The 15,579-nt window shown below is 43.5% G+C and overlaps 1 protein-coding gene across 3 annotated transcripts in view; it reads left to right on the forward strand.

Annotated features, from left to right (window-relative positions):
• The first annotated feature begins 3,097 nt into the window (after nucleotides 1-3,097).
• LOC121884594 (rho GTPase-activating protein 27-like) overlaps nucleotides 3,098-15,579 on the forward strand; it is a 33,717-nt gene continuing 21,235 nt past the window's right edge. For 2 of the 3 annotated variants that reach the window (XM_042393461.1, XM_042393463.1), the window contains exons 1-3: nucleotides 3,098-3,142; nucleotides 9,855-9,983; nucleotides 11,586-12,499. In XM_042393461.1, coding sequence (XP_042249395.1) covers nucleotides 9,953-9,983; nucleotides 11,586-12,499 — 945 coding nt within the window. In that variant the 5' untranslated portion in view covers nucleotides 3,098-3,142; nucleotides 9,855-9,952. Of the gene's footprint in view, nucleotides 3,143-8,856; nucleotides 9,677-9,854; nucleotides 9,984-11,585; nucleotides 12,500-15,579 lie in introns of those variants that run through there. The other variant, XM_042393462.1, reaches the window with a different exon arrangement.

Consider the following 15,579-nt stretch of genomic DNA (forward strand, 5'->3'; position numbering starts at 1 on the left):
TATACCTGAGGCACTGGAGACTGCCAAGCAAAGGCTCACAGCTCTGGCTACCCGCCTGAAGAGATACACAGGAGAAGCAGAAGCCAGGAGAATAAATAGGATGTTCTCCACCAAACCCTCCAAAGTGTACTCTCAGGGGCAAGGTAATAACACAAGAACAGATCCTCCCAGGGCCGAGACTGAACAATACTGGAAGAGCATATGGGAGAAGGAGACATCACATAACACCAATGTTCAGTGGCTAGTGGATCTAAGAGCAGACCACAGCAATCTCCCAGAACAAGATCCAGTAACCATTACAATGGCAGACATCCAAGAGAGAGTGTCATGATCCACACCTACTGGCTAAAGAAACTGACTGCACTACATAAACGCCTGGCAGCACAAATGAACCAGCTGCTGATGGAGTGGTTAACCCAAGGGCGGACAGTCCTGATCATGAAGGACCCCCAGAAGGGCATGATCCTATCCATCTACCGGCCAATAACCTGCCTCTGTACAACATGGAAGCTCCTGTCAGGCATCATAGCGGATGAATAGGCACATGGCCCAATACATGAGCAGGGCCCAGAAAGGAATTGGTAGTAATACCAGGGGAGCCAAGCACCAGCTACTGGTCGATAGCACAGTCACCCAAGACTGCAAGACCAGGCAGACCAACCTGTGCACCGCTTAGACTGACTACAAGAAAGCCTACGACTCAATGCCACACACATGGATACTGGAATGCTTGGAAATGTACAACATCAACAGGACACTAAGAGCCTTCATCAAGAACTCAATGGGGCTGTGGAAAACGACTCTGGAGGCCAACTCAAAGCCAATTGCACAAGTTACCATCAAGTGCGGCATATACCAAGGTGATCCACTAGCCCCCCTGCTGTTCTGCATAGGCCTGCACCCCCCCAGTCAGATCATCTCAAAGAGTGGCTACGGATACCGGTTCTGAAGTGGAACAACCATCAGTCACCTCCTCTACATGGATGACATCAAGCTGAATGCCAGGAATGAGCGAGACATCGACTCACTGATCCACCTCACCAGGATCTACAGCAACGACATCGGAATGTCATTCGGACTAGATAAGTGTGGTCGGATGGTATCAAAGAGAGGGAAGATGATCAGAACTGAGGGGGTTGAACTACCAGAAGGCAGCATTGCAGATGTTCAGGACAGCTACAAATACCTTCGGATCCTGCAGGCAAATGGGAACCTTGAGGAGGCCGCAAGGAAGTCAGCCACAGCCAAATACCTACACAGAGTAAGGCAGGTCCTGAAAAGTTGGCTGAATGGGAAGAACAAGATACGAGCCATCAACACGTACGCCCTGTCAGTCATCAGACACCCCGCTGGTATAGTAAGCTGGCCAAAGGAGGAGATAGAGGCCACTGATATCAAGACAAGGAAGCTCCTCACAATGCATGGAGGGTTTCATCCCAAGTCCAGCACCCTGAGACTGTACACTAAGCTAAATGAGGGAGGCCGAGGACTGGTGAGCATCAGAGCCACAGTCCAGGATGAAACAACCAAGATCCAGGAATACATCAGGAAGATGGCCCCCAAAGATGACCTGCTAAGTGAATACCTCAGGCAGCAGAAACCCGATGATGCAGAGGAGGAGGAGGAACCATCATGGAGGGACAAGCCCCTACACGGCATGTACCACCGACAGATAGAAGAAGTGTCTGATATCAAGAAATCCTACCAGTGGCTGGAAAAGGCTGGACTGAAGGACAGCACAGAAGCACCGATCATGGCAGCACAAGAACAGGCACTCAGTACAAGATCAATAGAGGCGGGGATCTATCACACCAGACAGGACCCCAGGCACAGGCTGTGCAAAGATGCTCCTGAGACAGTTCAGCACATAATAGCAGGGTGTAAGATGCAGGCAGGAACAGCGTACATGGAACGCCATAACCAAGTGGCTGGCATAGTGTACAGGAACATCTGCACTGAGTATGGGCTGGAGGTCCCAAGGTCACAATGGAAGACACCTCCTAAGGTGGTTGAGAATGACCAAGCCAAGATCCTGTGGGACTTCCAGATCCAGACTGACAAACTGGTGATGGTGAACCAACCGGACATCGTGTTGATCAACAAACAACAGAAGACGGCAGCGGTGATAGACGTAGCAATCCCAAGCGACAGCAACATCAGGAAGAAGGAACACGAGAAGAAAAATACCAAGAGGAGCTAGAAAAGATGTGGGGAGTGAAGGCAACAGTGGTGCCAGTGGTAATGGGAGCACTGGGGGCTGTGACCCACAAACTGGGAGAGTGGCTCCAGCAGATTCCAGGTACAACATCTGAGGTCTCTGTCCAGATTATACATATTTATATATATATATATATATATATATATATATACATACACACACACACACACACACATATATATATGTGTGTGTGTGTGTGTGTGTGTGTGTGTGTGTATATATATATATATATGTATATATCCTCATGTGATGTCGTCTGTTATTGTTTAGCACTCATGTTTTCCTTTCCTCCTGTGGGCATTCCAGCTGTCATTATTAATATTAATATTGATATTTTGATTGTTTGTTTTCCTCTCACTGATTGTTATTGTTTGTTTCTGTGATCAAATGTTTTCACTCATTGTTTGTGTTTTGTCGATCACTTTGAAAGCTGCTATAATAAATAAAGTTCATATTAATATTATTATGTTTATTTATTATTGTATTCATTTATCAGTGTAGTTTTTAACATAATTGTACCAGATTTAGCTTCAAGCTAATTCTGATCTGCAGTTTAGTCTTAAGACTGTATGAATTATTCAAACATGCTTCTGTTGTGTGTTTTATGTTTATAAATGTGCAGCTGATATATTTATATATATTGTATAATGATGTTTGTCCTGAATGATGCAGCCAGAGGGCGCCGCTGAGCTGCAGGAGAGCTGCAGGTCCACTGACTGTCAAACAGGAAGTGAGTTCAGGCAGGAGATGGTGGGGGGGGGGGGGTTGGGGGGGGGTGGTCGACAAGCTGAGACTGGCAGGTCAGGGAGGGGCGGGGCCACAGAGAGAGAGAGAGAGAGAGAGAGAGGAACCTGTTCCTGTGATTTGGACTCGCCCCTTCAGAAATACAAAGAGCAGGATGACTGGATCAGACTTTTACTGCAGGTAAAACACAACAAACTATCAAACTATCTATCAGCCAATAGATATACTCTACGATATCAATATCATCATAGATTATACCATCATGTTAGTTTGAACTTTTTCACATTTTCTCTCTTGTTCCTTTTGCTTCTTGTTCTTTTTGTTGTTTTCTCTCGGTGTGTATTTGTGTGTGTTTCTGGGTGTGTATTTGTGTGTGTTTCTCGGTGTGTATTTGTGTGTGTGGTTGGTTTAGACTTTAAATGTGAAAACATATTTTTAGTGCAAAGACTGGGTGGGGGTGTGTGGGTGGGGGGGGACTCGGTTTCCTGCTTTCTGGGGACCTGCAGTCTGTTTCCACACTGACGTCTCAGAGACTCTGTTGGGTTTTAGGGTTAAGACTTTTTGACTTGTTGGTTTTTGGTTAAGATTAGGGTGTGTGTGTGTGTGTGTGTGTGTGTGAGTGTGTGTGTGTGTGTGTGTGTGTGAGTGTGTGTGTGAGTGTGTGTGAGTGAGTGTGTGTGTGTGAGTGTGTGTGTGTGTGTGTGTGTGTGTGTGTGTGTGTGTGTGTGTGTGTGTGTGTTCTTGGCAGGAATGTGTTGCCGGGTGTGTTTCGGAGTCTTTCGACATGTTTCTGAAAATGTTTTGTACCTTAAAATCTGGAAAGTGAAACAGAGCAGCAGCTTCGTCCACTTCTGTTTTTCACTTTTTAAAAAAAAAAAAAACCAGAATGAAAACCAGTAAATGACAGTCAGAGTTGTTTCCTGATTGATTTGAACAATGATGAGTTTTCTAGTTTTCTGTATTTGTACCTGCAGCAGCTGAAGCAGGTTGTAGAAGGTTGTTGTCGTCGTCCAGGTGAGACTGACACTCACCTGACAGCAGGTACAGCCGCTCTGCCGTCAACTCTGCCTCCGAGAAACCACCTTCATATACGACCAACAGCAAATATGAATCACGTTTCCTCTCAACATGATGACAAAATGTCGATACTGGACGTACGAGCACCTTAATATTTGATGTTGCCGTCAAACATCAGAGTTAAATATGAACGTAGCTTCATTCATTCAGAGGAACGTCGCTGTGAACATCATCCAGACAGAGATTACACTTGTGAACGCAACGTAACTGTGATTTCTCCACGTTAAGATGTTTCAGTCGTCTGTCTGACGGAGAAACGCGTCAGCGCAGCGATTCATTGGTCTGTTTCTGCAATAAGTTCAGAACAAATAAAACCAGTTGACATTTTATTTTGTTTGTAATGTTCAAATGTAAGTTTAAGTTTCTTCTTGTTTAAAAAACAAAGAGGAAAGTTTCAGAATAAAAGTCTCTACTTCTACTCTGAAATTACAGTAAAATCAAAACTTTGATTTTAATATTAGAAACAGTAGCTACGTATTAAATAAAAGCAAAACAGACATTATTTATTTCTTTGTTTACAGATTTTAAAACAGTTATGGACTAAACATCAGATATATGAACTCACTTTGAATCACAGCTGCACAAAAACAGCAGAAACTACAATCAGAAACAAAACAATATACAGTAGAGATGATATTTAAACATACAGACATATTTTAACTGTATTTTTTCATATTTCTCATATGAAGATGTGAGCTGAGAGAAGATATTTCAGACGTTCCTGCAGTAAAAGTAAAAGATGATGTTTGAGACCAACAGCTGAGTTAGAAAATATCTGCTTCTCTAGTAAAAACTCTGCTAGATGACGTCAGTTCGGTGTAAATACTACAATACCCATGATCCTCGGCTGCTGTTGCTATGGAGAAGAAGACGGTCCAAAAAGCTTCGTTGTTGAGTCGCCGTGGTTCAGACTTAAAATCTGATATTTTCATGTTGATCATCACTGTCAGAGTTAGACGCCTGACAGCCAATCAGAGAGCAGAGTTCTCCGTGGGCGTGGTTAGTTTAGTTCAGCAGGTTTCAGAGGTCTTTGAAGACACTGTCAGATCTTCTAATAGATAAAGAGGTCCTTGAGGGGGATGTAGGGACCTTGATGAGGTCCTTGAGGAGTTTCCAGAGGCATTAAGTAGATATTAAAGGTCCTTGAGGAGTTATCAGTTGTTGTAATTACTGTAGTAAATGACTGCATTTATATACCGCTTTTATCCAAAAGGCTTTACAAAGTTTCTGCTGCTCGATCACACTCACATGCTGATGGCGGCAAACTAACATTCAAGGTGTTGGTACAACCGTCGGCAGCGAACCGCCAACCTTCTGATTAGTGGACGACCTTCAGCAGGTCCTTGAGGAGTTTGTTGAGGTCCTTGGTGAGGTTCCAGGGGTCTTTGAGGAGTTTCCAGAGGTATGAAGTAGGTATCAGTGGTCATTGAGATCTTCCTGGAGGCTGCAGAGGGTCTGTTAGGGGTTAGAGGTCATTCAGGAGGATGTAGGGACCTTGAGTGGGTTGCAGAGGGCCTTGAAAAGGAAGAAGTCCTTGAGGAGATAATAAATGTCTTTGATGATGATGCTGTAGAGGTCCTGCAGCAGGTGATGTTCCAGGTGTTTCCAGATGTGTTAAGAAGGTTTCAGAGGAGATTCTTGATGTACGTTAATCATTCACACACAATAAACTCCTAATATGAGACAGTTAGCCTGAGGCATCACTCCCGTTGCCATGGTTACCTGCAGTTTAATTGACGGTTGTTAAACTGTTTGTGGTGATTTGAACAGACAGCCAATCAGAGAGCAGGATTTGTGTAAACACTGAACATGTTACAGTAGCCGTGGACCAAATCAAACTCTTCCTCTCTTCCTTTTTTTGTTGTTGTTTTCTCTGCGGCCTTCAGGAGGCGGAGTCAGCTGACGTTTATGATTTAAACTCAGTTATTTCTGTCTGTCAACAACATGTGTGCAGCTCTGGCTGTAACCACACCCGGCGCTCACACAGAGGCTAAAGGTCGAATCCACTGCCGAGCTGCTCACACCCTGATTGGCTGTGGGGTTTATGGTGTCACATGACACGTCGGCCTGGATCTCCTTTCAGGTTTTCTGGTGGAATTCTCCTTTAAATTCTTCTCTCCTGTGATTGGTGGACGGGGCGAGTCCCTGCCACAAACACTTGAGCTCGGTTTGATGATTGACAGCTCGCTCCGTTTATTTTCTCACACACTTCAGTCCTGTGGTTGGTGTGTGTGTGTGTGTGTGTGTGTGTGTGTGTGTGTGTGTGTGTGTGTGTGTTACATACCAGCCTGGCGGGGAGGGTGTGGTAGAGAGATGAACAGAGAAAGAGAGAGAGAGTGGGGGGGGGGGGTTAGGCTGCATTCCAGCGTGTCAGAGTCTCTCACACACCTGAAACACACCTGAAACACACCTGGCTCAGGTGAGAGCAGGTTCGTTGTTGCAGTTCACTTCACAGATCAACACATGAAATGAGCTGGAGATTAAAGACAAAACACTTTAAATCACAACTTTAAAATCAATGACAGCGTAACTGGTCATGATGGTTTCCAGTGCTCCAGTCTGGCCAAAGGTCAAAAAACAACACAGCTGTGATTTCATATTAATGTTAATGATGCACCGACTGCAAGACCGCCGAAGAGCTTCCATAGCGACCACAGCGTGTGTGTGGCTGCACGGTGCGGTTAAATATATAAATATATAACGTCTTTATCAGTTGATGCCGTCAACGCTCGAGTCCTGGACTAGAATACAACAACACCGGCATGGACTTCATCTCTCAGGTTCCTCTTCCTTCTTCTTCATGATGTCTTGTACTCGCCGTTACGTCTCGTTCAGAAGCAGCTGATAAAGCAGCTAAACTTACAAAGAGAACTGGATACGGCGCCGGGGGCGGGGCCTCGTTCATTCCTATGAAAGTTGCTCATGAAGAAAAAATAAATAAATCAACTTCCGGGTATAAAAGTTCCCGGATCTTCCGCGTCGTGCGGCCCGTAGAGCGAGCGCACGAGTGACTTTCACTGGCCGAGTCGGCTACTTCCTGTTCAGCCCTCCAGCTGACTAGAATTGAGTGATTGATTGAAAACAATTCAATCATGCAGCACTTCTAGATGTGATCAGACCAAACGGATTTAATTCTGATAGAGAGACGAGTCATTGACGACATAGATGTAAGTCTGTGGTGAAAACGTGCATCACGTGACGTTGTAATTACACAGTTTGGTCGCTGCGTCACATCGGCTTCTTCCTGCTGCAGGCGAGGAGCGCGTAGATACAGTCCGTCCATCACTGATTATATATTTTTTCAATTTGTGTTAAAATTTAATAATGTGATAATTATCATGACATTTTTATCAACCTTAATTTAAAGCACCGCCTGGTACTTGAGGCTCCACGGAGCGGCGGTACTGCATGAAAGAGGTAAATAAATAAAATAAGTAAAGTAAGGAAGCTCTTCACAACATCAAAGAGCAGTTAAACAGCAAAAACAGAAAAAAATCAAATCTGGTGCATTAAAGCAAAATGAAGAATCAAACAGATTCGTGCTGCGTTCACAGGTCAGTGAATAAAATGTGTTTTTAAAAGCGGAGACGTCGACACCTGCAGGTTAAATTCACGCCGTTCTGTGTTTGAAGAGAAACAGACTGTGAGACTCTGCAGATCTGCTGCGACTGACAGAGTCCGACTATTGTTCCTGTACAAAGACAGGAAACACACACTCACACACGTTTAACCTTCTTCCATCCAAACATGGCCGCTCACTGTCCCCCCGCTGTGACGTCACCGGGGGGGGGGGCGGGGCCTGCACGGTCAGCTGGCAGGAAGAGCAGACACTTCCCTCCATAAACACAACCGGCCTCCTGCTATTGTTCTGAGTGTGTGTGTGTGTGTGTGTGTGTGTGTGTGTGTGTGTGTGTGTGTGTGTGTGTGTGTGTGTGTGTGTGTGTGTGTGTGTGTGTGTGACTGCCTTGCTCAGAGGCTCCTGGGCAGAAGCCCCTTTATGTTGGAAACAAGCTTTTATATCCGTTTTTTTCACCTCTAACCAGTTAAAACCGTTTTAAAAGTCGTGACATGTTGAATCTGTGATATTTATTTGAGAAAAAACTGAACTTTGTTTTTGATTTAAAAAAAAGTTACATTTTGAAGATAAAAAAGTTGTTTATGGACAAAAAATGTAAATATTTGGAGGAAAAAATAATATTTTTTGAGAAATCAAGTCGTAATATGTCGAAAACATTTTTTCATAGTTTGAGAATGAAAGTTAAACATTTTTAATTATATAATAAATTCATATTTTCAGAAAAAAATGTAACGTTAAAATTTTGTAATATTTTGAGGATTAAAAAATCTGAATAATTTTTTGAGGTAAAATGCTGCTGAAAACATTTCTTTGATATTTTGAGAAAGAAAATCATAATATTACAAGATTTGAACCTCCAACATGGTGAACAGGTGACTGACGTTGACCAATCAGCAGACAGCATCTCTTTTCCCTCCAAACATCACAACGTGACGTCAGGTTTATGAAGCGTGTTAGCTTCAGGAGCTGCAGGAGATCTGAGCGTTAAAGCGTGTTAGCTTCAGGAGCTGCTGGAGATCTGAGCGTTGGGTCTGTTAGCTTCAGGAGCTGCAGGAGATCTGAGCGTTGGGTCTGTTAGCTTCAGGAGCTGCAGGAGATCTGAGCGTTAAAGCGTGTTAGCTTCAGGAGCTGCTGGAGATCTGAGCGTTAAAGCGTGTTAGCTTCAGGAGCTGCAGGAGATCTGAGCGTTAAGGCGTGTTAGCTTCAGGAGCTGCAGGAGATCTGAGCGTTGGGTCTGTTAGCTTCAGGAGCTGCAGGAGATCTGAGCGTTAAAGCGTGTTAGCTTCAGGAGCTGCTGGAGATCTGAGCGTTAAAGCGTGTTAGCTTCAGGAGCTGCTGGAGATCTGAGCGTTAAAGCGTGTTAGCTTCAGGAGCTGCTGGAGATCTGAGCGTTAAAGCGTGTTAGCTTCAGGAGCTGCAGGAGATCTGAGCGTTAAGGCGTGTTAGCTTCAGGAGCTGCAGGAGATCTGAGCATTGGGTCTGTTAGCTTCAGGAGCTGCAGGAGATCTGAGTGTTAAAGCGTGTTAGCTTCAGGAGCTGCAGGAGATCTGAGCGTTAAGGCGTGTTAGCTTCAGGAGCTGCAGGAGATCTGAGCGTTAAGGCGTGTTAGCTTCAGGAGCTGCAGGAGATCTGAGCGTTAAGGCGTGTTAGCTTCAGGAGCTGCAGGAGATCTGAGCGTCAAAGCGTGTTAGCTTCAGGAGCTGCAGGAGATCTGAGCGTTAAAGCGTGTTAGCTTCAGGAGCTGCAGGAGATCTAAGCGTTAAAGCGTGTTAGCTTCAGGAGCTGCAGGAGATCTGAACGCTGGACTTGTTCTGACATGAAGAACCAGAGAAACACATAACTCTCATTCCTCTCTGTCTCTGCTGTCACTGTTTGTTAAGAGTCTGTTTTATTACATTTAACTTTGAACCACAGAAGCTGTTAAACACAATCGTTTTATTTTGAGGTTACAAGTTAATCGTCTCGTCATTTCAGGATCATTTTGTCGTACTAACATAATTATCTTGAAAAACAGGTTGTTTTCTAATGAAAACAGCATAATTTACTTTTTGTTTTCACAGGTAAATGAGATATTATTTCTCCTGTTATCTGATCTCCAGACAACAAATGAAACATGTCAGCTTTTAATTTTCTTCAGACAACAAGAAAGTGTTGCAGTTTGTCGTGTTTTCAGGATTCTGTGTTTGGAAACAAAGTTCAGTTACATCATGACACTGATCTGCACCCTGTCTCTTTAAGGAGGCTGCTGACCAGCTCTGACCTTTGACCCCTCATCTTCAGACTCAACCTGCCCGTCTACCTGAGGGGTGGGGCCTGAGGAGCCCAGGGTCGTAACCATGGCAGCGACCTCCTCCCTACTCGGCAGAGGTGAGTCCTCGTGTTATATGCAGTCAGATACGAGACGTGACATTGTGCTCAATATAGTGATATATGACAAAAGAAAAGCAAAAGAGGAATAAGTATGACAAGTAAAGTATAGCAAGGCTGAGGTCAAAGGTCTAATTAAATCACTAATGGAAAAGAAAAATGTCAGGAAGAGTGGGACCGAGGAAATGAAGACCACTACTACTACAGTATTCAAAAGGAAGAGAGGAAGAGTCCTCATGTTACATCACTTTAAAGCTTTTTTTGGTTCTTCTGGAGAAACATTTGCAGCAGCAGCAATGATACCGTTAGCAGTTTACTAGTTATAACAGAAGCAGTAGCACAGATAATAATAACAGTAGCAGTTATGGTAACAATTACAGTTGTAGTATTAGTCAGTTTAGCAATAGCATTAGCAGCAATAGTACTAATGATAACAGTAGCAGCAGCAGCAATAACTATAACTGACTAGGCGAAGCAGTTAAAGTAGCATTAGTGATGTTAGCAGTAGCAGTAAGAGTTAAAGTAGCATTAGTGATGTTAGCAGTGGCAGTAAGTGCTAAAGTAGTATTAGTGATGTTAGTGGCAGTAAGTGCTTAAGTAGCATTAGTGGTGTTAGCAGTAGCAGTGGCAGTAAGAGTTAAATAAGTATTAGTGGTGTTAGCAGTAGCAGTGGCAGTAAGAGTTAAATAAGTATTAGTGGTGTTAGCGGTGGCAGTAAGTGCTAAGGTAGCATTAGTGATGTTAGCAGTGGCAGTAGCAATAAGGGTTAAAGAAGTATTAGTGGTGTTAGCAGTAGCAGTGAGAGTTAAAGTAGCATTAGTGATGTCACCAGTAGCAGTGGCAGTAAGCGCTAAGGTAGCATTATTGATGTTAGCAGTGGCAGTAAGTGTTAAAGTAGCATTAGTGATGTTAGCAGTGGCAGTAAGTGTTAAAGTAGCATTAGTGATGTTAGCAGTAGCAGTGGCAGTAAGTGCTAAGGTAGCATTAGTGATGTTAGCAGTGGCAGTAAGTGTTAAAGTAGCATTAGTGATGTTAGCAGTGGCAGTAAGCGCTAAGGTAGCATTACTGATGTTAGCAGTGGCAGTAAGTGCTAAGGTAGCATTACTGATGTTAGCAGTAGCAGTGGCAGTAAGTGTTAAAGTAGCATTAGTGATGTTAGCAGTGGCAGTAAGTGTTAAAGTAGCATTATTGATGTTAGCAGTGGCAGTAAGTGTTAAAGTAGAATTAATGATGTTAGCAGTAGCAGTAAGTGTTAAAGTAGCATTAGTGATGTTAGCAGTAGCAGTGGCAGTAAGTGTTAAAGTAGCATTAGTGATGTTAGCAGTGGCAGTAAGTGTTAAAGTAGCATTAGTGATGTTAGCAGTAGCAGTGGCAGTAAGTGCTAAGGTAGCATTATTGATGTTAGCAGTAGCAGTAAGTGTTAAAGTAGCATTAGTGATGTTAGCAGTAGCAGTGGCAGTAAGTGTTAAAGTAGAATTACTGATGTTAGCAGTGGCAGTAAGTGTTAAAGTAGCATTAGTGATGTTAGCAGTAGCAGTAGCAGAACTTAATTCTGGTCTTCCTTGTTCCCTCTGACCCTCCTGTGTGGTCTGGGTCCTGCAGGTCTAGGTCTGGTCCTGGTGGAGTTTCAGTATGAGTATCAGGGTCGGGATGGAGCGCTGGTCTCCATCAAACCCAACGAGCGCTATGTCCTGCTGGCCAAGACCAACGAGCACTGGTGGCAGGTCCGGGGGGACGGTGTTTCCAGACCCTTCTACATCCCTGCCAAGTACGTCCGGGAGCTACCACCAGACTTCCCCTCGCCATTGGACTTCGCTGACCCGCCCAGCCCTGAACCGCTGCTGCTTCCTGTGGCGGCTCCAGTCCCGGTCCCAGTCCCTGTCCCTGTCCCGGTGCCAAAGACTTTAGAGGAGCCCAGCGGGACCAAAACCAAACCAGGGGACGAAGTTACAATCCGGCTCAGACCTGATGCCTCGACCGGGCACCGCAAGTCCGAGAACCGCATGTCAACGTTCGGCGTCCCACTGGACTTCCAGGACCTGTCGCCCCTGGTGGTGCCGCCACAGCGACACTCCAGTAACCCTCCTGCTGGTCCTGCAGAGCCTGCAACCACAACGAATAGCGGGACTACAAACATGGCTGACAGCACTGTAAGAAAAAAGGAGCCTCACCTGTCAGGTGTCCTGGACGACCACGGGGACTCTGAGAAACCCTGGGTCCCCACTTTCAGCCCAGCAGATCCCCTCCCCACGCCCCGCTCCCAAAACCAGCCCATTCCTGTGGAGACTCCGGTGGTTCCCGTGGTCCCCCCCCATGGTACTACCTCGGCAGGTGGCCATGACGACCAGGAGCCCCCCATAGAGCCGGAAGAGGAGTCCAGCGAGGAGGAGGACTCACTAAAGGGGGAGGACTCAAACCACATCTACGAGTCCATCCAGGACCTGAACCTGGACCTGGAGGCTCTGACGAGTCCTGGAGCTCCTCCTGAACCTGCACCGGCCCCGCCTCCCTCACAGGTAAGACCCCGTTATCAGCCGATCGATCATCAATAACCGAACTGAATCTACAGACTGCAGGTCTCCAGCTTCACTTCCTGCAGCAGCAACAGGAAGCATTGAGACGCTGCTGACCTTTGACCTCCAGACTGGAAGGAAACTGAATCCTGAGGAAAACTTAAACTCACTTTTAGTTTTGTTATATCGATGTTTATTAGAACTTTACTTAATGTAAAAATTAGTGATTGGATGTCAGAGGTCAGAGGTCAGAGGTCAGCAGCACCTCTGACCTCTGACCTCTTGTTGGAGCAGCAGAGTTTTAGATCAGGGTCTGAGCCCGTCTGCTGATTTCACAGCAGGATGTGATGAGGTGAGAAGGATGTAGTGATGTCACAGCCGGCAGGATGAGGATATGTGTGTGTGTGTGTGTGTGTGTGTGTGTGTGTGTGTGTGTGTGTGGGTGGTGTGTGTGTGTGTGTGTGTGTGTGTGTGTGTGTGTGTGTGTGTGAGTGGGCGGGGTTTCAGGTCAGTCTGGTTTTTAACAGACTGGATCCTGTTCACTGTGAAAATATGCACACTTGAAAAATTAAAAAGGATTCTTGCTGTAATCATTCCTCCTGTTCATACTGACCATTAGAAGATCCCTTCATAATGACCTTACAATGGAAGTGATGGAGGACGAAATGTATTTCAAAGTTTATCTGAAGCTAATATGAAGCTTCAGCGTCCAAATGAGTCAAATCAAGTAGATATCTTTCAACGTTACAGTCTTTTTAGTGCCAAAGTTCCTCTTTTTGTTACTATACTTCCACCTGCAGCTCAACAGGGAAACACTGTCCGAGGAAACACAAAGAGGGAATTTGATGCTAAAAAGACTGTAAATGTGTCAGATATCCACTTGATATGACTAACTCAGACTGATGAAGCTGAATAGAAGCTTCACACAGACTTTTAAATGACTGTGTGGACACACTGTGGATTTTATCCTCCATCACTTCCATTGAAAACACATTTGAAGGATCTTTTAATATCCAGTATGAACAGCAGGAATGATTACAGACACCTGACTGCTGGTTTAACACACTGGAAACACTGAAGAAGAAGTTAGTTGAGGTGAAGTGTGTATGAACACCTGAGAACATTTATATTTTTATTTTGGTTCTTTTTGAATTGATTCATGTTCCTGTCGCGGATCCTCAGCTGTACATGTGCAGCTGTTTTCCTGTTGATCACATGACGCCGTCACATCTGCTCTGATGAACCTTCATCCTGAAACACGTCAGCAGTGTCCTTCAGTCTGTCACTTGAAAATAAAATTCAAGTCAACTTTATTTACAAAGCACATTTAAAAACAACCAGAGTGCTACAAATTACAGTGAAGACAACATCCACAAAAATAAGACATAAAACAGAAGAAAAACTGTAAAATACATGAATAAATAAATGAATAACAAATAATAAAACCATTAAGAGCAGTCGCAGTGAACATCTGATCCTCACGTTCAGGATCTTTTACTTCTTGTTTCTTTTCTGCTTCAGCAGTTTGGATTATTGTTCAGAATTTAAAGCACAGAAAAAAATAACTGTCTCAGTCGGTTTGTAGGAAAAATGATTTTAGATACAGACGCTGTGTGTGTTCGCTGGACGATCAGTTTGTTTTGAACTTGTGATTGTAGTGAAACTTTACGAGTCTTTAGAGCAGCCAAATAATATCAGCCAAATATCAGCCAAATATCAGCCAAATATCAGCCAAATCCGGCAAAAATATCTGGCCCCCCTGTTTTAAATCCTTTATAACGTATATTTCTATAATACCGTATATTTCTATAATAACGTATATTTCTATAATAACATATATTTCTATAATAACGTATATTTCTATAATACCGTATATTTCTGTAATACCGTATATTTCTATAATAACGTATATTTCTATAATACCGTATATTTCTGTAATAACGTATATTTCTATAATAACGTATATTTCTATAATACCGTATATTTCTGTAATACCGTATATTTCTATAATAACGTATATTTCTATAATACCGTATATTTCTGTAATAACGTATATTTCTATAATAACGTATATTTCTATAATAACGTATATTTCTATAATAACGTATATTTCTATAATACCGTATATTTCTGTAATAACGTATATTTCTATAATAATGTATATTTCTGTTGCTCCACAGTCTGATCTATACAGTAACAGTGTTGGTTGTGGCTCGTAGTGATGAACCTACAGAGAATCATCAGAGACTCTGCAGCTCCTCTCGGCTTTACGGAGCTTTATAGTGAGTTTCAGCTCGTTGTTTATCTGTCCGGCTGCAACTTTACTGTTCTGGTTCACTCTCAGCGTCTCATAGTGTCGTTTTCAGAGAAAAAGCTGTAAAAAGCTGCTGTACACTACCTGCTCAGCACCAAACAGACACAGTTAGCTGTAGACTAGCTGGTGAACATAGTGGAGCATTTAGCAGCTAAAGAGCCAGATATTTCCCTCAGGAGTTGGTAGAGAGCAAAAACAGCTAAAAGAGAGAGAATATTGGACAGAAACACGACTCCACATGAATGATAATGTTGCTCCGTAACTGCTGGATGTGGAAATAAACAACTGTTTGCTAACAAGTTTAAGATAATAACTTAAAGCTGATGATGAGTCAGCGTTGTGATCACTGCTTGTTTCTAAAACAAAAACCCATAAAACTTTATCAGTTACATCTGGGAAGTAACTGATAAAGTTTTATGGGTCCTTGAAGAAGTGATGTCAGCCAGCAGTGAAGAGAGAATCCTGGGAAATGGAGGAAGATTCTTAATCCTGTAGTTACCAGTCGTGGCCACAGAGGTCACTATTTACACAGTAAAGTTACAAAAACAACAACGAGAGGGTTCAAACTAACCACCAGAATTTAGTGGCTGACCACATCCAACTACATCTGTTGAGGAAGATCATGTGATTCAATTGAAAGCTCCAGGACAGGTCTTTAATCGGTCTTTGAGGGGACACTGTCTTGGTCAAGAATTAAATTTTTAAAGAATAAAATAAAAAACTAAATCTAAATGGGAAACTAAAATAATATAAAAAACTAAATGAAAGA

This window comes from Thunnus maccoyii, chromosome 18, assembly GCF_910596095.1.
Source record: "Thunnus maccoyii chromosome 18, fThuMac1.1, whole genome shotgun sequence".
NCBI lineage: Eukaryota > Metazoa > Chordata > Actinopteri > Scombriformes > Scombridae > Thunnus > Thunnus maccoyii.